General features: G+C 41.8%; 2 protein-coding genes across 5 annotated transcripts in view; both read left to right on the forward strand.

Annotated features, from left to right (window-relative positions):
* BDP1 (BDP1 general transcription factor IIIB subunit) overlaps positions 1 to 6,065 on the forward strand; it is a 91,472-nt gene extending 85,407 nt beyond the window's left edge. For 3 of the 4 annotated variants that reach the window (XM_077898114.1, XM_077898113.1, XM_077898112.1), the window contains one exon: positions 560 to 3,339. In XM_077898114.1, the coding sequence (XP_077754240.1) occupies positions 560 to 677 (118 nt within the window). In that variant the 3' untranslated portion in view covers positions 678 to 3,339. Of the gene's footprint in view, positions 1 to 559; positions 3,340 to 5,724; positions 5,824 to 5,946 lie in introns of those variants that run through there. The other variant, XR_013380055.1, reaches the window with a different exon arrangement.
* Positions 6,066 to 11,592: 5,527 nt separating this feature from the next.
* The window catches only part of MCCC2 (methylcrotonyl-CoA carboxylase subunit 2), a 73,207-nt gene continuing 58,349 nt past the window's right edge, over positions 11,593 to 26,450 (forward strand). Inside the window, exons 1-2 of the mRNA XM_077898118.1 lie at positions 11,593 to 11,884; positions 21,409 to 21,475. Of these exons, the coding sequence (XP_077754244.1) occupies positions 11,756 to 11,884; positions 21,409 to 21,475 (196 nt within the window). The 5' untranslated portion in view covers positions 11,593 to 11,755. The remainder of the gene's footprint in view (positions 11,885 to 21,408; positions 21,476 to 26,450) is intronic.

Here is a 26,450-nt window from a genome sequence, read left to right on the forward strand (position 1 = left end):
TTGCATGGAGCCTGCTTCTCCCTCTACCTGTGTCTCTGCCTCTCTCTTTCTCTCTGTGTCTCTCATGAATAAATAAAATCTTAAAAAAAAAAAAAAAGGCTAACTTTTGATAGGATTGCTTTATTTTGTAGTTGCCTGGGGATACTGTTCTGTTTTGTGGGTCTGTATATTCTTATGCAGATTATTAAAATTCTTCATTATAGTTTTGATAGTGTTACATTTTTCTGTATTAAATTTTTTTCATGGAAATTAGGGTAAAATAATGGATCATGTGTACACTATAATCTAATCGTGCCTATTATCATGTCCAGGCTTGTTGAGTCCAGTTTTGTTATTTTAACTAATGCTTCAAAGGTTATCTTATTCATAAAATGTTTACTATGTTTAGTATTATTTCCCTAAAAGCATAGACATGAAATTTTTGGGTTAAAGCATATGAACATATTTAAAGCTCTTAATATTTATCACTGTATTGATTTTCAAAGACAGAATCAATTTAGATGATCACTATCCAATACATAAATGTTATATTGCATATTTTTTTTAATTATCGTTTTAGGTTTCTTGTGATCGTCCCTTACCAAAAGAAGAATGTAAAAGTGTCCAAAACCGGGTACCTGAAGAGGAGCCAACCACAGTCTCTGAATATTTCTTTAATGATATCTTTATTGAAGTAGATGAAACAGAATAAAATTGTTTGTTTGTTTTTTTTGTTTTTTTTTGGTTTGGTTTGGTTTGGTTTGGTTTTGGCTTTGGTTTTTATATCTAGGATTTCCAGAGTCAAATTATCAACTAAGCAGTATTTAGAAAAGAACATCTATGGCTGTTTTTCTTTAGATTGATTTTGAATATTTAATGAACTTGATTTGAAGCTTTTATAATCAGTGGAAAACATTGCTGAGGTTCCTTTCATTCTGATTGATTTAGCATTTTGGAAATACAAAGCAATTAATAAGACTGTTCCTGAGACAGAAATAGCTTCTCTTGTTTACATTTTGACTCTTCCTGTGCTGAACACACATGGACATGTTGGAATATTATGGATAAATGTCTGTATAAATCACAGTGCCGACATATTTGGAGGTGGGATTGTATTTAACATGTAACAAACTTCTTTTGTAAAGGTTTTTTTCTGTTTTTTTGGTTTTGTTTGTTTTGTGTTTTGTTTGTTTTGCTGAAGGCCTTTTCAGTTGCCTCTCAGTATACGAGAGCATATTGTGAAACTCCACTTTAGTATGGTAAATGTTAAAAATTTTCTATTATCAGCTATTTGACTGGAAAATATGTATTTTTCTAATTCATGTTGATGTAACATTAGTCCTAATTGAACAAGTAGTATTTAAACTTATTTATAAAAATGAAACATCAAAAAATTTATTTATTTTTAAAGTTTTTTATTTAAAAGAATATTCAGTTTTAATTATTTTCACCACTCAGATTATGGGTAAAGAAGACATTGACAAATTTATGTTTGTCCCTTTCCCTCTTTAATTTTAAAGATATTTAAAGTTATATCACTAAAAGTATTTGGATAGTATATATGTTTTAGATGCAATTTTTTTTCTCATAGTTTAGTATATTGAATTTGTACTGTGAAGTTTTGTTTTTCTTGTTTTTTGGATAATCTCAGGATTTGTATGGGGAAAAAAACCTTTAATTTATGAGGGTGATTCACATAGAAAACTCAGTCCCTTTTACACACGTATACACTCACACACATTCCTTTTTTTAAAACTAATTTCTTGATAGCTTTTTTTATCCCCATTAAATTTTGATTAGGGAACACATAGGCCTTTAAGCACAGAACATAATTGTGATGTTAAAACAGAAAATTAAAAAAAAAAAAACAGAAAATAAGATGATAAGACTTTATTTAGTACAGTGATTATCATCAGTATTAATTTAAGGGTTGTTTTTAATTTTCAAATATTGTTATTTACTTATGTAATTCCATTTTCCACCCAAGGAAATCTTCGGTGGTTCCAATCAAACTTCTTAAAAACAGATTTATTCTTTTATTTGAAAAGCCTCAGAGCAGGAATCAGAAACATTTTCTGCAAAGTATTTTTGAATTTGTGGGCCACATGGCTTCTGTGGCAACTGTTCAGTTCTGCTGCTTCAGTGTGAAAACAGCTACAGACGATACGGAAGTGGTTGACATAGCTGGAATGGGCTTTTTAGTTTGACCCCTACTTTGGATGGTAATTTTCTTACCGTCAGGTGCTGACATTTTATCTATGACATATTATTTGTCATTGACAGTTATAAGTTGTGCATCACAATTAAAACTGTTGATTTCATTACAAAATGATCAGTATTTTAACTGGGAAAATATTTTAATGTTTAGATAATTGTGTTTGTATATTGAGAAAAATAGTGGCCAATTTTCAAGTTCATTAGTAAAATAGGATATGGCTCAGCAAGTGTAACAATAATCCTAAAATTGCTATCAAAGCATTTCTTATTCATTACTTTATAGTGAAATTTACAATTTAACTTTTTTGTCATAAAGGAGGATCTATAAATCTGAGTGGAAATTCTCAATTAGGTATGTGTTAATTTATTTCATGTGACTAATATGTCACAAAAATCATGGTAGTAAATCACATTACTATTTTAATGCCCTGTTTTTATAAATTTTTTAAGGTCTCATATTCTGAAAGAGTTTCTTTCATTTAATGTTAGTTTGGATGTTAGGTTGCCACAGTTAAACTATTATTTTATCCCTAGTGTAATATTTATTTTTTAACTTTGTTAATATCCATCTCTTGCTCATCTACAATGAATTAATTTTATGGAAGATGTAACTTCTCACTATATAAGAAATAATTCTATCTTTGGGCATTCATTGTGTAAGAGAATCAAGTCAGCCAAGCTAAATTGTCCTATCATATCCTTAAAGCTAATCTGGGGAAAATGAGAAACTCAATTATTGTATTTACTTTATAAGGTGGAAAGAATTAGCCACACCCTTTGTTTATATCTGATTCATGTAAAGATGATGTTGTGAAGAATTATTTTGTAAATCTTAAAGGAGGTATGAATAATGGTGTTTGTTTTCTTGACTTTTTGTCCTGAATACTTATATATTAGCAAGTGATCAACATGATGGTTTTAAAAGCCTAATTGTTGGTAAATGATTGAGGCACAGATCATACATAATACGAATATTCACTGTTTACCACCACATTATTTGAAATAGAAGTGACTATGTATACTCTTACTTGAAGGAGTTTTTGACAAAAAAGCAATATCTGTCATTTGTAAATTTTCTTGTTCTAAAGAAAGCAGTTATGTTCTATAGATATAAATTATGTAAATAAAAGTTATTTTATACTATTTGTTTTTTTTCTTTTTCTTTTCTAATGACTTAAAGATATTAATGTTTAACCAAAACTCGTCCATTTTTCTCCTATAGTGTATACTTCCTTCCTTTCATAAAAATAGAACTGAAGAATTAATCTTTTGTCTTATATGCATGCTGTGAAGGAAATTTTTTTGATCTTGCAAGAGTAAAGAATAGACTTCCCCTCCGTCCCATTTAGGACCTGTGAAGGGTTGCTTTCTTGTTCATTTATTCCTTATATCATGAATTTTTAGGTAAAAGAACTCAATCTCTTGCTCTTTTTTCCTCCTACTTTGTTTTCTCTGTAGAGAAAGATAAATGGGAAACTTTAGTCCTGGATATAATAGAATCCTGGACTTTTGAAGTCGACAGAATTTTTATCTTGAATTTGGTCAGATTATCAGAAAGCTATATATATGCGCTGCCTCCATTCTGTCTGCTTGTGTTGAGGGACTTTACGTGAAATAGAATAAAAGCCTAAAGAAATTGTTATTTTTACTATAATGATATTACAGAGTTTTAAAAAATTATTTCACCCAATATCTTATGTATGAGAATCTATAGGAAATATTTCTCTTTGGCTTCAGTGCCAGGAATAACTGGGCTTCTGTACAACTGGTCTGATTTTTTTTTTTTTTAAGATTTTTTTTTTTTAAGTTTATTTGACAAAGAAAGAACACAAGCAGGGGGAGCAGGAGAGGGAGAAGCAAGCTCCCCATCAAGCTAGGAGCCGTACAGAGGGCGTGTTCCCAGGACCCTAAGATCATGACCTGAGCTGAAGGCAGATGGTGAACCGCCTGAGCCACCCAGGCACCCCTGGTCTGACTTTTTAAGAACTCACTTTTTTAAAACAACAGGCTGCCATTTATTATGTAGGCATGGTACTGACCTTTTAGTAATGCATTATTTCGCATTTTAAAAAATTAGTATACATGGCTTAAGTAGTGCTAGATTTCAAACAAGCTGTTTCTTCTGTTATTACCTACTTCTAAATATGGTTATTCTGTTATCTCTTGTTCACAAATATGAGACATTACATTGTTAATTGACTGTCACTGGTACTTAAGATTTTTGGGTTTCTTAAAACTCTCCCCTTCCTATATGTTAATCCTAAGGTTTAATCCATATTTGTTGTTACTGTATTAATCGTAATTATTCAGTGCTGTACCACTTTATGTACTAAGGTGACATTTATGGGACAAGCATTTGTTTTTCTTGGAGTTAATATTTGTTTCACTCTTTAATTTGCTTTTTTTACCCTCTTTTAACTTTCCACACCCTCTAGCAAGTCTGTAAAATGCCTCTGCGTATAATTTTGCACATAGTCAAACCATCACTTAAACTGTTTTCTCCTTTTTTTTTCCTGGAAAACTTTCTAGAGATTGCTTTTCCTGTTGTGAACTAGATTAGGGGCTTTCCAGGTCTCTGTGTGCAACACAGCTGTCATCATGAGACTTCTCTGTGCCATTACTCTGTGAACCTCCTGCCTCTCTTTCCTGGTTTAGATGTTTCTTGAGCCCATTTCACTGTCATTCCTTATTTGTTTGGGGAGGTACATGTTCCAACTATTTACTGCAAAAGGATACATGGGTGGTAACATTACTTAATGTCTGAAATTTATTCTACTCTTAGTTGGGCTATGAATAGAATTCCTAAATAATTTGAAAATAATTTTTATGTCATTTTGAAGGCATGTTCCATCGTCTTCCAGTTGTCCGTGTTTAAAAGTTTCGTGCCGGGGATCCCTGGGTGGCTCAGCGATTTAGCGCCTGCCTTTGGCCCAGGGCATGATCCTGGAGTCCCAGGATCAAGTCCCACATCAGGCTCCCTGCATGGAGCCTGCTTCTCCCTCTGCCTCTCTCTGCATCTCTCTCTCTCTCTCTCTCTGTGTCTCTCATGAATAAATAAATAAAATTAAAAAAAATAAAAATAAAAATAAAAGTTTCGTGCCATTCTGATTCTCCTTTGAATGTGGCTTGCCTGTTTACAGTGTTTTGACCTGCTATATTCTGCACACTAATGAACTTTGGTGTAAGCCCGTCCATCTTTCCTGCCCCTACATTCATGCTGCTGAATACTAATGGACCTTTTTAATAGGGAAACTCATTTACTTCCCTTCTGGGAAATGTTCTTGTATTATTGTTTTGATAATTTTGTCCCTTCCATTTTCACTGTTCTCATGTCTGTCCTTTCTATTAATCATTTTTTTTAGCACTTTTATTGGGTCTGTAAGTTATCTTTTCTATACTGTTTCCCATTTCTTCCTCCCTCTCTCCTTTCTTTTCTTCACTTTTGTTGTTGTTATCCTGTTTTGGGGAGGGGAAGAGTGTCTCAATTTTGATTTCTGGAGAAAAATGTAAGCATCTATTTCTTTTCAGAAGTGACTTTGGTAATCACAGAATGGGTAGAGAGAAGGCCAAGACAGTCTTGATGCTTCTAACACATTTGTAGAATCAAATCACAGAATGAGCCATCAGGTAAAACCATCATCCTTTGACTTGGTTCATAATTTTGAATCAACACTGTTTTCTTTATTAGTGTTTTTAAGGCATAGTTTGCATTTATTATTTTTTAAAGAAACATATTTATTTATTTGACAGATCGAGAGAGCACAAGCAGAGGGAGCAGCAGAGGAGAGAGAGAAGCAGACTCCCCTGCCGAGAAGGGAGCCTGATGTGGGGCTTGATCCCAGGACCCGGGATCATGACCTGAGCTGAAGGTACACTTCACTGACTGAGCCACCCAGGTGCCCCAGGCATAGTTTACATTTAATAAAATATACAGATCTTACATGTTCAACACCCTAGGAAGTTCCCTTAAACCCCTTCTCCTTGGTCATCCACAAAGAGTAGTTTCACCTGGTGTTAAACTTTGTGGAATCACATATGATGCATTTATTTTTTTTGTATCTGATTATTTTTGCTCAGTATGTTTTTGAGATTCATCCCTGTTAGTAGTTGTTTGCTTTTGTTGCTGAGTTGTATTCCATTTTATGAATATAACATATTATAATATGATCACACCGAATTTTCTTTCCATTTTCCTGTGGGATTGTTTGCAAATTTGGCTGTTTTTTTAAATAAAGCTATATAAACATTCTTTTGTAGACATGTTTTTATTTCTCTTATGTAAATACATAGTATCACCTCATTTGTGAGATACACTCCTAAGTACTTTTTTTTTTAAGATTTTTAAGTACTCTCTACACCAACATGGGGCTCAAACTTACAACCCCAAAATCAAGAGTTGCATGGTCTACCAACTGAGCCAGCCAGGTGCCCCAGTACTTGGTGTTCTTTGATGCCATTATAAATGGTCTTTAAAATGTTTATTTTCTAATTGTTTATTGCTGAGATATTAAGAAATAATTGATTTTTTTATTACAATTAAGATTTTAACAATGGTATTTTCTATAACATCCATTCATAGTCTTATGTTTTCAAACCAAGCCTGGCTCTATTAAAGCAGGCCTTTCAATATTATAGAACGCTATTTGACTATAGCAAACAGATTTAGAAACTCAATTATAATAAGATACACAGGATAAGCATAAACTATTAAAATTTTTAATAAGTATACATTAGATATAAACTTAAATTTAATGCCAACCAGGAAATAATTGCTAACCTCTCATTTAATAAATTTGGTGGCTAGCAGAGTATCTAGTCTCCTTATAACATGTTTTCCCATCCTAATAATTTCTCATTAAATGTCTACAAAGCTTGTAATCTCTAGCTTTGATTACATTTTCTAGCCAAAGTTTATTTTTTTAAAGGATTTTATGTATTTATTCATGAGAGACATAGTGAGGCAGAGGCACAGGCAGAGGGAGAAGCAGGCTCCCTATAGGGAACCTAATGCAGGACTCGATCCCAGGACCCTGGGATCACAACCTGAGCTGAAGGCAGCTGCTCAACCACTGAGCCACCCAGGCATTCCTCTAGCCAAGGTTTAAATTGGAAATGAGGCTTAAAATTTTATTTCCACATTTCCTTCCCTTTTTATAGATTTAAAAAATTCTTAATCTCATTTTTACTTCCAAAAGCTTAGAAATTTTTTCATAATCCTGTTCTTGTTTCACAAGTGCAATGTTTTTTCATTTCTCTAAGGATGTTCCAGTTGCTTCTGTTCCTTGTACTGCTGGTTTCTTCTGAGGTTTTCTTGGTTGTGTTGGGGGTCTTTTTCATTTTGAAGACTTTGCTCCAATGCCTGTTGATCCTTGGCTATCCATGCATATGTTAGAGAAAGTTTCTAAAAAGTTGGGAGATTTTACAAGCTTCCTGAAGTGCAGATAGGACACGTTAATTTGTAGATTACACTGTAGGTGTATTATTTTCCAAGGTGCTTCTCCACTGGGAAACCTCAAATATCACTCTATCCTTTCTGTGAGGTGGCAAGGTTTCTCCAGATGCCTTCCTATTAAAACCCAGTAGCCAACATTTTAGAACTCGGAGGAAAACGGGCATTGGGGAACAGAGCTTTCTTGACTTGGCCTCCAGACTTTTAGTTAATCTTGGTGATTTCAATCTGGCGCTTCACTCTTGCCTACTGTTCCTGTATTTGGAACATCCGAGGGCAGCCCCGGTGGCGCAGTGGTTTAGCGCCGTCTGCAGCCTAGGGCGTGATCCTGGAGACTGGGATTGAGTACCACGTCAGGCTCCCTGCATGGAGCCTGCTTCTCCCTCTGCCTGTGTCTCTGCACCTCTTTCTCTCTCTCCCTCTCTCTCTCTCTCTCTCTCTGTCTCTATGAATAAATAAATAAATTATCTTTAAAAAAAAAAAAGGAACATCCGAGATTCAGTTTCTCCAGATAAAATATATCTCCTAACTTCTGGGCAAAGTGGGAGTGAAAACCTAGGGTTCTAACTGCTTCTGACACAGATTTTCAAGTACTTTCATTGTTTCCTGGTTTCTACCACTGCTCCCCACACCCACCCACACCTTCCTCTTTTTCCAGTACCACCAATTCCCGAGCCTTGTAGGGATTTCCGGGAGGCAAATCAACTTGTTTACTTGTTTTTTTAATCTTCCAGTGCAAGCACTTAGATATCAGCTTCCTCTTTTCCTTCTAAATTTATTTTTCCGGGGATCCCTGGAAAAATATTTTCCGGGGATCCCTGGGGCTCGGCGGTTTGGCACCTGCCTTTGGCCCAGGGCGTGATCCTGGAGACCCAGGATCGAGTCCCGCATCGGGCTCCCGGCATGGAGCCTGCTTCTCCCTCTGCCTGTGTCTCTGCCTCTCTTTCTCTCTCTGTTTCTATCATGAATAAATAAATAAAATCTTTGGGGAAAAAAATTATTTTTCCTATTTTTTTGCCTGCTGTCTTCATATATCTCCATTATTATTATTATTATTATTATTATTATTATTATTATTATTGAGAGTGTATGTACCTGTACCTTTAAGGGGCAGGGGAGCAGAGAGAGAGGGAGGGAGAATCCCAAGCAGGCTTCATACCCAGTGTGGAGCCTGATGAGGGCCTGAATCTCATGACTCTGAGGTCATGACTTGAGACAAAATCAAGAGTTGGTCAGTTGCTTAACCAGCTGAGGCACCCAGGCATCCCATATCTCCTATTTTAATTGAAGGTAGGATATGGATTCTTTTTTATATTCCTTTGTTGCTTTGAGATCATTTATGAGAGAAAGAGGTAAAAACATCTTTATTTCCATTTTGTAAGTTGACATACTGTATTCCCTAAAAGAAAAAGTAAACTGAACACTATGAACAACTGTACGCCCACAAACTGGGTAACTAGATGAAATGGACAAATCCTACCAACACAAAAATCTACCAAGACTATTTCACAAAGAAAAAATTCGAATAGATCTATGGTAAGAAGATCGAATCAGTAATCAAAAACAATAACAATAACAAACAACCAACACCAAAACAAAAGCCTCCTGACAAAGAAAAGCACTGGACTTTATGGCTTCACTGGTAAATCTTACCAAACATTTAAAAAAGAACTAATACCGAGGCACCTGGGTGGCTCAGAGGTTGAGTGTCTGCCTTCAGCTCAGGGTGTGATCCTGGGATCCCAGGATCCAGTCCCACATCGGGCTCCCAAAAGCATCATCCCAAGATGATGATAATTCTTCATAAATTTCCTTTCTCCATATGGGCACCTTGGCTTTTAAAGTATCAATGGCAGGGCAGCCGCGTGGCTCAGCAGTTTACTGCTGCCTTCAGCCCAGGGCCTGATCCTGGAAACCCGGGATGGAGTCCCACATTGGGCTTCCCCTCTGGAGCCTGCTTCTCCCTCTGCCTGTGTCTCTGCCTCTCTCTCTCTCAGTCTCTCATGAATAAATAAAAATGAAATCTTGAAAAATAAATAAAATATCAATGGCATAGCTCACAGCCTGGAGGGATGAGGCCCTATGGACCGAGGACACAGTAAAGATAATGCTCGCTTCTGATACTGGAACTAAGCCAAGTCTATGAAACACTGCTATGTGTTTGGCCATTTCTGCCTAATGTCACTACAGATCTTTCTGATTTCATTTTCTGCCATCGGTAGATATGCTTCATATTCTAAACTAATGAGTTTTTTTTCCCTTCAAAGTTGTTTCTTGTAGTCCCTACAAATAGACTGCACCACAGAGTGAAGAAATCACCAATTGTGAGACTTCATCTATGGAGAGGTTCTCAGCAGTGAATTTTATTATATCTTTAGGTTTCTCTTCAACTTCATTCAGATCTTTCCTAAGTGGCTCCAGAGCACTACCCTCCACTAATGGGGGAGATAATGGCAATTTCATCTTCTGACTGAAGGTGGAGGAGCTGATCTCCAAGCTTGACATATTCTTGATGGACAGCAAATATCACCTAGTCAGAGCAATTAGGGAAGAAATAAAGAGAAATAAAAGGCATTCAAAGCGAAAAGGGAGAAGTAAAACAATCACTTTGCAGATGACAAATATGTAGAAAACCCTAAAGAACCTCCCCCTCCAAAACTCTATAACTAATGAACGAATTCAACAAAGCAGCAGGATATAAAGTCAACACACAAAAATCAGCTGCATTCCACACTAGTAACAGGTTGAAAAGGAAATTACGATGATAATCCCACTTACAACAATACTCAAGAGAATAAAATAGGATTAACCAAGGAGGTGTAAGATTTGCATGATGAAAACCACAAAACATTATGGAAAGAAATGAGACACAGGGGCACCCAGGGGGCTCAGCGGTTTAGCGCTGCCTTCAGCTTAGGGCATGATTCCCGGGGTTCTGGGATCGAGTCTGGCATCGGGCTCCCTGCATGGAGCCTGCTTCTCCCTCTGCCTGTGTCTCTGCCTCTCTCTCTCTCTGTCTCTCATGAATAAGTAAATACAATTTAAAAAAGAGAAAAGAAATTAGACACAAATACATGGGAACACATCTCGTGTCCATGGATTGTAAAACTTAATACTGTTAAGATGTCAACACTAACGATGGTGAGCAACAGATCAATGTAACCCCTATCAAAACCCGAGTGACTTTTTTTTTTTTTTTTTGCAGAAAACAGAAAAACCCATACTAAAGTTAATACGGAATCTCAAGAAGCCGATCGTAACTAGCCAAAAACAAAAACAAAACGAAACAAACAAAAACACTTGAAGAGGAAGCTGGAAGACTCGCCAAGTTGTTAAGACCCAGCGCCAGAAGAGCAACTGACACAGGGGACACGGGAAAAAAAACATTTGTTGGATGAGTAAATATGCATCTCCTCTAAGGACTTTTGTTTCTTAGGACAGCCTGATTCCTGTTCGGTTGCCAGCTCTCCTATAAGGGTAAGATTTTTTCAAGTTCCCAGTCCCCTTCTATTAAGAGGGCAAAAAGGGCGCCTGGGGGGCCCAGAGGTTGAGCATCTGCCTTGGGCCCAGGTCGTGACCCCGGGGTCAAGTCCCGCATCGGGTTCCCTGCAGGGAGCCTGCTTATCCCTCTGCCTGTGTCTCTGCCTCTGTGTCTCATGAATAAATAAAATCTAAAAACAAAACAAAACAAAAAAAGGACAAAAAGAAAACAACAGGTACAAAATGAACCCAAAGGGCACACCTAAGAAACGGAAGCCCGCCCCTCCAGCCCTGCCCTTCCGGAGGCGCAGCCCGGCCCGTGGCCCCGCCCCCGGGCCGCGCAGCTCCGGAACTCGCGTGGCGACCGGATCTCGCGGGACTGCGCCTCTGCCCCTGATTGGCCGAGCTCAGGGGGCGTGGCGCGCAGCGACGACCTTTGACGCCCGGCGTGCGCAGGCGCGCGCCATGGCTGGCGGGAGTCCGGGAGCGGTGTAGGTCGGCGGGGGCCGCGGGGAGGCTCGGTGAGGGGCCGCCTCCCGGAGCGGGGCAGCCGGAGCGGGGGAGGAGCAAGCGTGAGGCTGCCCGGGCGGCTCTGCGGCTAGCGCTAGCCGTCGCTCCGTGCCGGCCGTCATGTGGGCTGCCCTGAGGTTGGCCCCACGGCCGTGCGCCCGCGCCCTCATCCCCCGGCCGCGCGCTTATCACGGCGACTCTCCGGGCAGGCTGGGCACCCAGCTAGACTTGGGCTCTGCCGTCTACCAGGTAGGCTGGGTCAGCGACCCCGGGGTCCCCGCCTGCACTTGTCGGCTTGCCCGGCCCTGTGCGTTGTTGCGGATCCCGCGTCGTGGTCCTGGGGCGCAGGGGCGGCCCTTGCAGTCTGCAGAACAATCGCAAACCCCGTTAGCCCGGGACGGTGTTTGCCTCTTGTTACACGTGCCGGCTGCCTGAAGCCTCGGACCCCGGACCTCCGGGGGCTCGGTGTTGGCGTTGCCCCGAAACCCCGAGACGGCCTGGCTTAGCCCGGGTCGCCCCGGGGTGCGCTTAATTGACGTCAGTTGAAAAGCTGTTCGTAGAATAACATGCTTATCTTTGAGCGGCCTTTCTTGGAACTGGTGTGGCAAGGTCAGAGACACAGCTCGTGAAGTATCCGAGCTGGAAAGTTTCAGTCCGTGTCCAGGGAGCCTTGAAGTCGTAACGGGCCGGGCAGCCCGGGGGGCTCAGCGATTCAGCGCCGCCTGCAGCCCAGGGCGTGACCCTAGGTCCCGGGATCGAGTCCCGCGTCGGGCTTCCTGCGTGCAGCCTGCTGTTCCCTCTGCCTGTGCCTCTACCTCTCTCTCTCTCTGTGTGCCTCTCATGAGTAAATAAATAACATCTTTAAAAAAAAAATCGTAAGGGTCATTTTCAGAAAAGATGTTTTACGCAGTTTCCTTAAATTGAAAGAAGATAGGCAGGGCGAGACAGAAACAGTACGGGAGAAGAGGCTTCCAGGAGTCTAGATTTTATTTATTTACTTTTTGGGGGGGAGGGGTCAGGAGAGAATGTTTAATTCGGAAATACTAAGTAGTGTCTGCGGTCAGGCAGTATGTTAGTTTTTTTTTTTTTTTTTTTTTTAAGATTTTATTAATTCATGAGAGACACAGGCAGAGGGAGAAGCAGGCTCCATGCAGGGAGCCCGATGCAGGACTCGATCCCAGGACCCTGGGGTCACGACCTGGGCTGAAGGCAGGTGCTCAACTGCTGAGCCACCCGGGCTGCCCTATATGTTAGGTATTTGGTGTATGTGTGTAAGCATGGAATTAGGTGCCTACATGTAGGGAGGATGGATAGGAAAGCAGGTGCATTGCGAAGCACAGCGTCTAAAGCTTGAAAAGGGAAGTTACAGAGAGCTGCAGGTTGGGGGCGATGAGTGAGTTGGATCTTGGTGGTTGGGCTGGCCAGCTTCCGGGCAGGGGAGGAGAGGCAAGACTGACCGGAGTCATGAAAGTGTCTAGTAGGTATGAGGACTTGGAAGTCATCACCAGGGTGTGGAATTGATGGAACAGATGAGATGAAATGGTGGAGGGCCTTGCTCTGCTGAAGCCACATTCAAATTTCACCTTGCGGACTGCTTGCGAAGGTACATAAGTAGGGAAGTAGCAAGATCCTGTAGATGTGTTAGGATCACCAGCGTGGAGGCCGTTCAAAGGATAGATCTCCCATTTTGAGCATGGCTTCTTGGCTGGGTGTTTTCCTGGTTGCCGTAGGCCTTTGGCTATTTTTTTGGAGCTCCTGTAAGGTTGTTTTTGCTAGTTTTTGATCCTGTGGGGATGTCTCTGTGGGAGAATGAGGGCCTGGAGCTTGAGGCTCTGGAGCTTCACAGTCTGCCATTTCTTTTGGCTTCAGGTTAGGGCCTATGTTTTTGATGATGGCTGTTAACTAGGGATTAGGGAGTGTGGGCCTGAGTGTCAGGAAAGACAGAGAGTGTCTTTCTCTGTGTCAAATAATGTTCTGATCCATTCTGTGCCCTCGCAGTTGGAGGAGGGAAGTAGTTGTGGTCAGATGGAAAAGGCATTGGTGGGCAGCCCGCGTGGCTCAGGGGTTTAGCGCTGCCCTTGGCCCAGAGCCTGATCCTGAGGACCCAGGATCGAGTCCTACGTCGGGCTCCCTGCATGGAGCCTGCTTCTCCCTCTGTCTGTCTCTGCCTCTCTCTCTCCCTGTGTCTCTCATGAATAAGTAAATAAAATCTTTAAAGAAAAAAAAGAAAAGGCATTGGTGTAGTATTTCATGCTTGTTAAAAACTACCAACGTATTTCCACAGAGGAAAGAAAAAACCTGGAGGGAAATAACTTTTCCTTCTCTCCACATTGTCATCTAAGGATCTGTTTAGCCGGCCTTTGCTTCAGCAAGAGACGGCCCCAAGATCTCTGTGTCCGAAACAACAAATATTTCCTTTTTGCCATGCCATCTGTAGGTTGGCTGTGGCAGTTCTCTCTAGGCAGTGCATCAGATTCAGGTCTGCTCTATTTGTTTTTTATTCCAGATCCCAGACTGAAGGGACAGTGGCTACTGAGGGATGTTCCTCTCGTTATGGAAGTCTGAGGACAGTATGGAAACACTGTCCTTCTCAGAGCCTCTGCTTGCAGTTAGTACACTGTCACTTTTGCCCACATTCCACTGGTCAAAGCGAGTACAGTGGACAGATTTATAGACTGGAGGTGGGGGGGAGTATAATCTCACATTAAACCTTAGCAGGGAGGGGAGGGATAGAAGAAATTTGAACAAGAAGTACTTTCAGCCTCATGCCCTCGAGGTGGCTGCTTAAGCTCCACTTATTAGGTAAGAGTTCAGGTAAAGGAGGAAGAAGGTGAGTAGGCAAAAGGACACCTTCACCTGCTTGTTCTCTTTTTTAAGAAGCCTTTCTAGAAGTCACGCCTAACAACTTCTGCCTCCATTTCACCAGTTAGAAATTTTTTTTTAAGATTTTATTTATTTATTCATGGAGAGAGACAGAGGCAGAGACACAGGGAGAGGGAGAAGCAGGGACCCCGATGCAAGACTTGATCCCGGAACCCCCGGATCATGCCCTGAGCCCAAGGCAGATGCTCAACCACTGAGCCACCCAGGCGTCCCTTCACTGGTTAGAATTTTTTTTTTTTTTTAACATTTTTATTTATTTATGACAGTCACAGAGAGAGAGGCAGGGACATAGGCAGAGGGAGAAGCAGGCTCCATGCACCGAGAGCCCGACGTGGGATTCGATCCCGGGTCTCCAGGACCGCGCCCTGGGCCAAAGGCAGGCGCCAAACCGCTGCGCCACCCAGGGATCCCCTTTCACTGGTTAGAATTAAATCACATGGCCACACATGTCTATGGAAGGAGGGCAGGATATGTTACTTTTCCAGCTGGGCATGTTCAGGGCTAGGGAGGAGAGGGCTTAGGGATTTGGAGATGACGGGTTAAGAGATGGGGGTACCTGGGTGTCCCAGTTTTCTCAGTGGCTAGGAATCTGTCCTGCCCACTGTCACTTCTCATGGCCGTGGGCCTTAGAAAGCCTTGGCAATTAGTGACAGTTTCCTTTATTTCTTGACTGGGAGGCTGGCTTAGCTAGGGTAAAGATCCCTTGTGTAACTAGCTGTAATTTCGATTGACTTTGTTCTAGATTGGGCAATGTTCTAGGCTGTAGTGGTGGTGTCTTGGGTGTGAGTACACTTTAGTAGAGCGTTACTTGTTTCCTTTGTGCCTGTGGGAACCACTTTTCATCACTTCTAGAACCCTGGTGCCTGTGTTTTACAAAGTTGATGGGAAACTGGGAGGTAACAGTGCGGGTGGAGGAGCTCAGCTACTTCTTGATGGGGGGAGGTGGATGATGATGACGACAAAAGAAGCTAAAGGCACAGCAGAATCCTATCAGCCTCTCCATCAGCAAGGGAAGGAGGACTGGTTAAAGGACACTGAGAGGACACACTTAGCATAGTGGGAGAAACCTATGGGACACACAGAACCTATCAAGACCAAAAAAGGTGGGAGAACTTACATTTCAGAAAAGACTTAAGAAACATCATCCACCTGTGGGTATATGGACCTTCCATAGAATCCTATTCAAATAAGCAAACTAAAAAAACATCCATCTGCCAGTTGAGGAAATGTCTTCACTAATGGATATTTGATGTTATTAGCAGATTATTGATAATCAAGAATGGCCCTCATCTTTTGGAGATTTGGAAACACTGACTACGGATGGAGTGCTACGTCTAGGATTTTCTTCAGAATAATTCAGGGTGGGGTGCCTAGGGGCTCAGTGGGTTGGGCATCTGGCTTCAGCCCGGGTCGGGGGATCCTGGGATGGAGTCTCGCCAGCTGGATCAGGCTCTCTGCTCAGTGGGCAGTCTGCTTGCCCCTCTCACTCTGCTCCCCCCACCCCACTTGTGCTCTCTCTCTCTGCCTCACTCACTCTAAATGAATGAATGAATGAATGAATGAATGAATGATTCAGGGTGGGGGGCAAGAAAAACAACTTCGGCCTTATATGGGTAATTGTTGAATGACATTGGCTGCATTCCATGCTAGTCTTTTTGTTTTTGTATATGTTTGAAAATTTCCATGGAAGAAAGTTAACTTTAAAAAAAATATATTTCATTTACTTATTTTCAAAGATTTTATTTATTCATGAGAGAGAGGTAGAGACACAGGCAGAGGGGGAAGCAGGGTCCCTGTGGGGAGCCTGATGTGAGACTCAATCCCTGGACCCTGGGATCATGCCCTGAGCCGAAGGCAGACGCTCCACCACTGAGCCACCCAGGCGTCCCTATTTATTTATTTGTAAACCCAGGCATCCCAGCGTTTTTCCATTAACAGTTAAGAACTCCATTTAAGAGGAGCGGAATATGTTAGCGAAACCCCTGCGTCTTTGCTTTGCCATGCTGTAACCTGTCTTTGTTTCCTAGTGTGTTGGGCTAAGCAGGGCTGAGCAGACGATAGAATGTCAAAATGACTGGATGGACTAGCTCCAGAATTAGCCCCATATGTCACTGGAAAAAACCTTTTTTTCTTCATTTTATCAATTTTAAACTAACAGGATTATTCCTAGGTAAATGTGTTACCCTTTCACATACCTTGTTGAGATAACAGGTATTCAGATTTTTTTTCCATTTGCATTACATTCCATTTATTTATTTATTTATTTATTGGGGGGGGCAGAGGGAGACAATCTTTATTTTAAAAATTTGTTTTTATTTTTTAAGTTTAAAATAAATTAACATATAATGTATTATTCATTTTAGAGGTAGAGGTCAGTGATTCATCAGTTGAATAGAACACCCAATGCTCATCACATCACATGCCCCCCCCTTAATGCCCATCACCCACTTAACCCATCCCTCCCACCCAACCTCCCCTCCAGCAACCCTGTTTGTCTCCTAGACTTAAGAGTCTCTTACGGTTTATCTCTATCTCGTCTTGTTTTATTTTTCCCTCCCTTCCCCTATGTTCATCTGTTTTGTTTTGTTTTGTTTTGTTTTTAAGATTTTATTTATTTATTTATGATAGACATAGAGAGAGAGAGAGAGGTAGAGACACAGGAGGAGGGAGAAGCAGGCTCCATGCCGGGAGCCCAACGTGGGACTTGATCCCGAGCCTCCAGGATCGTGCCCTGGGCCAAAGGCAGGCACCAAACCACTGAGCCACCCAGGGATCCCTGATTCTGTGATTTTTGACAAAAGACTTGCTCATTGTGAGCTTAAGGCATTTGTGGAAATGAATCTCATCCAAACTGTTAACCTTGAATCTCTTTACTTGCTAGTGGTTGGATTAAAAAATAATCTGATAAATACATTGTATGAAAAGGCAGGCCATGTATATTGTTCAATATGTGACTCCAAGTTCAATGGAGGAACTTAATGGGGCACCTGGGTGGCTCACTCAGTTAAGCATCCAACTCTTGATTTCTGTCCAGGTCATGATCACGAGGTTGTAAGATCAAGCCCCACATCAGGCTCCACACTGGGCACAGAGCCTGCTTAATTAAGATTCTCTCTCTCTCTGGGGCAGCCCAGGGGGCCCAGCGGTTTAGTGCCACCTCAGCCCAGGTTGTGATCCTGGAGTCCCGGGTTCAAGTTCACCGTTGGGCTCCCTGCGAGGAGCCTGCTTTTCCCTCTGCCTGTGTCTCTGCCTCTCTTGCTCTATGTTTCTCATGAATAAATAAATAAAATCTTTTTTTTTTTTTTAAAGCTCTCTCTAAAAAAAGAAAGATTCTCTCTCCATTTAAGAAACAAAACAGGGACGCCTGGCTGGCTCAGCGGTTGAGCGTCTGCCTTCGGCTCAGGGCATGATTCCACGGTCCCAGGATCGAGTCCCACATTGGGCTCCCTGCATGGAGCCTGCTTCTTCCTCTGCCTGTGTCTCTGCCTCTCTGTGTCTCTCTCATGAATAAATAAATAAAATCTTTAAAAAACAAAACAAAATAGGGGATCCCTGGGTGGCTCAGCGGTTTAGCGCCTGCCTTTGGCCCAGGGCACGATCCTGGAGGCCCGGGATCAAGTCCCACGTCGGGCTCCCGGCATGGAGCCTGCTTTTCCCTCCTCCTGTGTCTCTGCCTCTCTCTTTCTCTCTCTCTGTCTTTCATGAATAAATAAATAAAATCTTAAAAAAAAATCACAGAATCAGTCAGTCTGTGAATTGAAGAAATTACTGAGCTGAGAGTGGCAGAGAAAGTAGAATTCCAAACAATGGAGCATTTGGGAAGGCTGCCTCCCTGATGAAGGTGCTTCACCATCTGTGGGGATTCTTAAGATTAGGGTTCCTGAGGGGCGGGTGCCTGGCTGGCCTAGTCAGTACAGCATGCAACTCGACCCCAGGGGTTATGAGTTCAAGCCCCATTTTAGGCTGAGAGCATACTTTAAAAAAAGGTTTCTGAAACAGCTACCTACGAGGTGGATTTTTAACCTTAGAATAAAGGTAGAAGTTGACAAGATGGATTTTAAGCAGAAAATAAGCAAAAAATGACTTTCCCTGGGCAGTGGAGTGATCTGCTTCCCTTTTTATTTGGCAACATGGTGGTGAGATCTTTTCCTCACCCTGTGTGCTGAGCAGCAGGTAGACGGAGGCCAGGGCCTGAGGCCAGAGTAGCACCCATCTGTGAGCCCCAGGGTGGCAGTGGCAGCTCAGGGTCAGGTGAGAGAGCCCCACAGAGAAGATGCCCTTTGGCTCCAGGTAGGAGCTGCCCCCTGATTCTGTCCCAGAGCTCTTCTCTGCCCCTTGGTTTTGTTTATATAAGGCGCCCCTTCATTTTAAACGTTTTCTGCTGGGTCTCGCAGATGACAGAGGAGTTCAGGATGCAGCCCCCGCTTACTAGGACTAGTTCTTAACCCAGGAGGCTCTCCATACAAAGGTGGCTCCCTTTAGGCGTGAGATGTTAGGCTGTTTAAGTCTCTTCGTTCACGTCAAGTGGCACTGTACGTGTTGCTCTAATGCCACCTCTTGGTGACAGGCTGAACAGACATGCTTTGGTGCAAGAGCTTTGTTTCTTTCTAAGGCGATTCATAAAGCTAGGGGTTTCTGAATTTTCCAAATGTGAATGAAAAGGATCTGTATCGTGGGCTCAATAGGTGAGCAAAGTTCTTGGCTTCCACTGCTTCATGCTATTCATATCAGCAAACACTATGGTAATCTGAAGAGGTTCTGGTGATGAAAGAACTCTTGGCCTATTACCAAACCCCCTTTTGGGGTGGGTTTCCAGTTTGCCTTGAGTCGAACTTAGAAATGGAGACTATGGGCCAGTGTTTCTCTATTTTTGGTTGGCCATTTGAATCCTTGGGGAACTTTTATTTTATTTTTATTTTTAAAAAGATTTTGTGTATTTATTCATGAAAGACACAGAGAGAGGCAGAGACACAGGCAGAGGGAGAAGCAGGCTCCCTGCAGGGAGCCTGATGTGGGACTTGATCCTGGGACCCCAGGATCATGACCTGAGCTGAAGGCAGACGGTCAACCACTGAGCCACCCAGGCGTCCCTCTCAGGGAAATTTTAAAGTGCCTAATGCCCAGGCCATATGTGTGAATGATGACATCAGAATCTCTGAGGGTTTATTTTTATTTTTCGAAGCTTCCCAGTGATTCCAGTGTCCAGACAAGGTTGGGAAACAATGTTCTAGGCAGATTCTGGAGTTTACTCCTGGCAGGCTATCTGCCCTCAGACAGGGCTTGGGCCTGGAAGAGAAGTGATCACAGGGTGAGTAGACAGGGCTTTTTTTTTTTTTTTTTTTAAGATTTATTTATTTATGAGAGAGAGAGAGGCAGAGAAACAGCAGGAGGGAGAAGCAGGCTCCATGCCGGGAGCCCAATGTGGGACTCTATCCCGGGACTCCAGGATCATGGCCTGGGCTAAAGGGAGGCGCTAAACCGCTGAGCCACCCAGGGATTCCCAGTAGACTGGGATTGTTCAGGGGTTGGGACTTCCCTACTTAAGGGCAAAGATTCTTTCCCTTACAATATGCTGCTTCTCTCTTTTGTTTTCTGGATTTTGCAGAGCAAGAGAATGTAGCATAAACTTTGACCTTGGGAGCTCTTAGAGCTGTAGGAAATAAATAATAGAGCTCTACTATGCAGACTGTAAATTCATGTAATTTTGAACAGCTGGGGGACACCTGATTGGGTCAGCGGTTGAGCGTCTGCCTTTGGCTCAGGTCATGATCCTGGGGTCCTGGGATTGAGTCCCACATCTGGTTCCCCGCAGGGAGCCTGCCTGTGCCTCTGCCTTTCTGTGTCTCTCATAAATAAGTAAATAAAATCTTTTTTAAAAATTTTATTTTGAACAGCTGGAAGGCTGCTTAGTATCACATCATGTAAAAGGAACTAAACCACCAGAGATGTGAAAGACATGGTGGGAAGCAAAATGTGTTAGTGGATTAAACTCTGAATATTCAAAAATAACTAGCTACTTGTTTTAAAAGAATGAGCTGATCAAACAAAATTTACAGAACGGTGATGTGTTAGGCCCTCTACCCTTTTTCCACCTCTCACAGTTTATATTTTCCTGTATATTACTCTAGAAAATTTTTATTTTTATTATTTTTTAAAATATTTTATTTATTCATGAGAGAGAGAGAGAGAGAGGCAGAGGGAGAAGCAGGCTTCATGTAGGGAGCCTGATGGGGGACTTGATCCCAGGTCTCCAGGATCACGCCCTGGGCCAAAGGCAGGCGCTAAACCACTGAGCCACCCAGGGATCCCCTAGAAAATTTTTCAAGACATGCAAACATAGAATCTTGTTCCTTTTAAAACAAAATAGGATCTGTTGTTTTCTTTGGGCTCTGTTTTTTAAGTATAATTTGTCAGTGTTTGTGCATTGGTTAGAAACTCCCTCAGGGCAGTGATTGATGGGACACAAAAGGTAAGATGGCATTCTAACTCTCAAAGGGCTTATGTTCCTTAAAACAGGGAAACAGAAATCAATTAACTTCACTTGATGCTTACGGAAAAAAGATGCTAAAATGAATAGGAGTGACCAGAAATGGGGTTAGAGATGAGAGGGAACATGGTGTCTGATTCAAAGAGGGTAAGATTTGGATTCATGGACCAGAGAGGGAAGGTAGTGGTGAAGAGGAGCTTGGGCAGAAATGGAGAGGCGAGAATGCCTCTTTCCCATCCGATGGAGTGACACACGATGGAGGCCACATGGGTGGCAGGTGGCCCCACGTGAAGCCACATGGAGTTGGCACATGATGTTCTCATCAACTCTTACTATGACTGGAAAAGAAAAGATAATCGTTTTCTAATATTACTCTCCCTTTCTGTCTTTGTTTCTGTTTTAGGAGAACTATGAACAGATGAAAGCACTAGTAGATCAACTCCATGAACGAGCAGAGAAAATAAGATTAGGTAAGCACTCAGTTATTCTTCATTTTATGCTGTTAATGAAGATGCTCCTTGATAGTTACTGGTTTTAGGAAAAACTAGTAGCAGCAGGCTTTGACTCTGGATGTTGCCATTTTATTTTTTCCTCTTACTTGGCCAATTTTTCTGCCCCTATAGCATTGCCACTATCTGGGGAACAGTAAAATATCAGGTCCATCACTTTTTAAAGTATTGCTTCTTGCAGTTTTATTTCAGTGATAGCATCCATTGAAATTTTTGTTTCTCCTGAAGCACTGGAAATATTTTCTGTTCGTTGTTTTTATTCATCCTATATACTAATTTTGTCTGATTATGCATTTTTTGCTTTGTTATATAACTTGGAAATAATTCTTATATGTGTTTATTGCTAATGAGATAAGAACTTTGCGGTGTCATTATTTTCTGTTTTTTTAGTTATCATTTTATTTTATGTATTTTACATTTTTTAAAAAAGATTTTATTTGTTTATTCATGAGAGACACAGAGAGACAGAGGCAGAGACACCGGCAGAGGGAGAAGCAGGCTCCGTGCAGGGAGCCCGATGTGAGACTCAATCCTGGGGACTCCGGGATCACGCCCTGAGCCGAAGGCAGCGCTAAACCACCGAGCCACCTGGGCTTCCCAGCATTTGTTTTTATTTAAGTTCGATTTGCCAACATACAGTAAAATACTCAGTGCTCATCTCGTGCCCTCCTCAGTGCCTATTACCCAGTTAACCCATCCTCCACCCCACCCCCCACCTCCTTCTGCAACCCTTTGTCTCCCAGAGTTAGGAGTCTCTCATGGTTTGTCTTCCTCTCTCATTCTTCCCCACTCAGTTCCCCTCCTTCCTTTATAGTCCCTTTCAGTATGTCTTATATTTCACATATGAATGAAACCATATGATGACTGTCCTTCTCCGACTGACTTCAATCAGCATAATACCCTCCAGTTCCATCCACGTCGAAGCAAATGGTGGATATTCATCGTTTCTAATGGCTGAGTAATATTCCATTGTATACATAGACCGCATCTTCTTTATCCATCATCTGTCGAAGGATGTCGTGGCTCCTTCCACAGTTTGGCTATTGTGGACATTGCTGCTATAAACATTGGGGTGCAGGTGTCCTGCTGTTTCACTGCATCTGTATCTTTGGGGTAAATACCCAGCAGTGCCATTGCTGGGCCGTAGGGTAGCTCTGTTTTTAACTTCTTGAGGAACCTCCACACAGTTTTCCAGAGTGGCTGCACCAGTTTGCATTCCCACCAACAGTGCAAGAGGGTTCCCTCTTTTCCATATTTTCTGTTTTTAAGTTGTGAACATAATAGACCTCCTTTTGCTTGGAAGAAATTGCATCATGTGGGGAATGTAAAATATTAATTTATAAACAAATACCACATTGAACTCTACAGTGCCATATTGGTCAATGTGACAGTTTACTTTAGAAGCGTAGGTGACTTTGGGCAGCCCCGGTGGCTCAGCGGTTTAGTGCCGCCTTCAGCCCGGGGTGTGATCCTGGAGACCCAGGATCGAGTCCCGCATCAAGCTCCCTGCATGGAGCCTGCTTCTCCCTCTGCCTGTGTCTCTGCCTCTCTCTCTCTCTCTGTGTTTCTCATGAATAAATAAATTAAAAAAAAAAAAAAAAGAAGCCTAGGTGACTTGAAACTGAAAGCCATTTCCAAAATAAGTTTCTTAATATATTATAAGTAGCTAACTTAGGAAGAGCTGTATGAATTTTATAGCCTTCATTTAAAAAGAGCTCTAGAGTGGGAGGATGGGGTAACTGGGTTATGGACATTAAGGAGAGCATGTATTTTAATGAGTACTGGGTCTTACATGAGACTGATGAATCTCTGACCTCTATCTCTGAAACCAGTAATACATTATATGTTAATTAGTTGCATTTAAATTTAAAAAATGAAACATGAAAAAAAGGAAAACTAAGTCACCTACCCACAGACCCTTCTTGATGATGCTTACCTCCTAATGCCTCATTCTCTTATGCTTTTTTCTTCAACACATTTATCACCACCTAATACTATATTGTATATTGACCTGCCTATTTCTTTTTTGCCAGCCTCCCCTTAGTGATAACATGCCCACAAGGAAAATAATTTTGCCTTGATTTCTCCTGGATTGTCCTTTTAGTTCTCAATGAGTGTAAAATAAATAAATGAGTAAGTGAGAAAAAAGAGTAAAAGAGTTCTTCCCAATGCTCTCAGAGATGACATCTGTTTTATATGTAAACCTGTGATTTAATAGTACTGTTGCCTTCTTAGGTATGATTTTATCACATTTAGAGGATACACTTCCAGGACCAGTCATTAGGGAATTAATTTAGAGAAATCTTGAGTTTCTCTTTAGCTTAAATAAAAATGTTATTTATATCATTTTTTTCTGTGAGGATTTTTTTTAATGATTTTTTATTTATTCATGAGATACACAGAGAGAGGGAGAGAGAGGCAGAGACACAGGCAGAGGGAGAAGCAGGCTCCACGCAGAGAGCCCGACACAGGACTCGATCCCAGGACTCCAGGATCATGCCCTGGGCCAAAGGCAGGTGCTAAAGCCATCCAGGGATCCCCCTTTCTGTGAGGATTTTGAGAGTGGAGGCAAGGTAATTATTTAATGGCAGATGGACAGAGAGCCCATCTACATAAAGTTGTCTATCCATTTGTGTAGTTTATTATTATTATTTTTTGTTTTTTTTCATTTGTGTAGTTTATTGGGGAAGAAATAAGATCAGTATTTTGGTCCTTTAGAATTTGAGAGTGAGCTAGACGCATTTGTTGCTCTAATAATAAAGCAACTTTGATCCACTTATTTAATCTTTCCTGTATATTTTAAGTAGTTCATTTGTAACTTGAGATTTAGGAGTGAATGTATGAATTATAGACATTACTCCAAACACACAATTTTGTCTTCTTTTGATGTAGTATATTAATCAGAATTAATTGAAAATATCCAAGAGTGGACACCCGGGTGGCTCAGTGGTTGAGCATCTGCCTTAGGCAGGTCGTGAACCTACAGTTGTGGGATGGAGTCCCACATGGGGCTCTCCACAGGGAGCCTGCTTCTCCCTCTGCCTGTGTCTCTGCCTCTCTCGGTGTCCCTCATGAATAAATAAATAAAATCTTAAGAAAAAAAAGAAAGAAAAAAGATCCGAGAGGAAACACATTTGGAATATCTTGATCTCTGTCATTTTTACTATAGCAGTTTAGATTTTCACATTTCTTCTCAGGAAACTTTCATCTCCCTTTTTGTTCCTGTATGAGCAAGTAGAGTTGCAGGAGGAGTGTGGGTGGACATTTGTGTGGGTGGACAAAGGATTACGCCTTTTACTGTGTATTTCAATGATATCCAGACTGAATACATTGATTAACAGAAGTTAATCAAAGGGCTATTATGAAAGATTCAGAAGTGCCTAGTTCTTATAAAGCTGGGTGATAATTACTTTATCAATATAGAAAAACACAAATAGTTTTGGTGACTGAAACAGGGTCTTTTAATGCCCTAAAGATAAGGCTTGTGTAGTTTTTTGTTTTGTTTTGTTTTTTAATTTTTATTTATGATGGTCACAGAGAGAGAGAGAGAGAGAGAGAGAGAGTCAGAGACATAGGCAGAGGGAGAAGCAGGCTCCATGCACCGGGACCCTGACGTGGGATTCGATCCCGAGTCTCCAGGATCGCGCCCTGGGCCAAAGGCAGGCGCCAAACCGCTGCGCCACCCAGGGATCCCAGTTTTTTTGTTTTTTGTTTTTTTTGTTCTTTATGATAGTCACAGAGAGAGAGAGAGAGGCAGAGACACAGGCAGAGGGAGAAGCAGGCTCCATGCACCGGGAGCCCGATGTGGGATTCAATCCTGGATCTCCAGGATCGTGCCCTGGGCCAAAGGCAGGCGCCAAACCGCTGCGCCACCCAGGGATCCCCCTTTTTTTTTTATTTTTTTAATTTATTTATGATAGTCACAGAGAGAGAGAGAGGCAGAGACACAGTTTTTTTTTTTTTTTTTTTTTAAGATTTTATTTATTTAATCATGAAAGACAGAGAGAGGCAGAGGCACAGGCAGAGGGAGAAGCAGGCTCCATGCAGGGAGCCCGACGCGGGACCCGATCCCGGTTCTCCAGGATCACTCCCTGGGCTGAAGGCAGCGCTAAAACGCTGAGCCACCTGGGCTGCCTGCTTGTGTAGTTTTTGAAGATATTTAATTTAATTTTTTCAAAGATTTTATTTATTTATTAGGGCGGGAGCATGAGTGGAGGGAAGGACAGAGGGAGAGGGGCAAGTAGACACCCCGCTGAGCAAGGAGCCTAACTCAGGGCTCGACCCCAGCACCCTGAGCCACTCAGGCACCCCCGAAGACATTTTAAAATGGAAGTTAACTCTGTGCATGTAGTTCTAACAATGCGTGTAGCACAGTTGAAGTGACATTTGTGCTGTGTTGCCAGAGGCAGGCAGATGTGTTGTGACTGTCCCCTGGTAACAGCAATGAAAAGATCCCATAAACTCCAAAATGCTTCCTGATTTCAGGGATGTTAAAATGTGAACAAAATGTATGTATTGGAATCAGTATAATATGCTGTAGGAGATTGAAGGAAACTGGTTTTCCTCCTGTCTCCAAGTCTGTGGGAATAGGGACGGTGTAGGGTCTTTAAGAAGAATCTTTGGAAAACGAATGTGCTGTGTCACACTATTATCGTGGCTGCCCACATACCCTAGGCTAGTTTAAAAGCCAGAGGAAGGAGCTTAATTCTATGATATGAGAATCTGTATCAAGGATGACCCTCTTTCTGATTTTTCCTAATAAAACTGGAATTCACTAGCTATTCCAAATTGCAAATTGGAACTCTAGGCAGAATTAAGGAAAAGTGATATTGTCTTAAGTTGTTGCAAAAGAATGTGTGTGTATCTTATCACCTCAGTGATATGCCACCCTCTCCTGCCACCCCTCCCCTCCTGTTCTCTTTGTAGGCATTTATGT

This window comes from Canis aureus, chromosome 5, assembly GCF_053574225.1.
Source record: "Canis aureus isolate CA01 chromosome 5, VMU_Caureus_v.1.0, whole genome shotgun sequence".
Taxonomy (NCBI): Eukaryota; Metazoa; Chordata; class Mammalia; order Carnivora; family Canidae; genus Canis; species Canis aureus.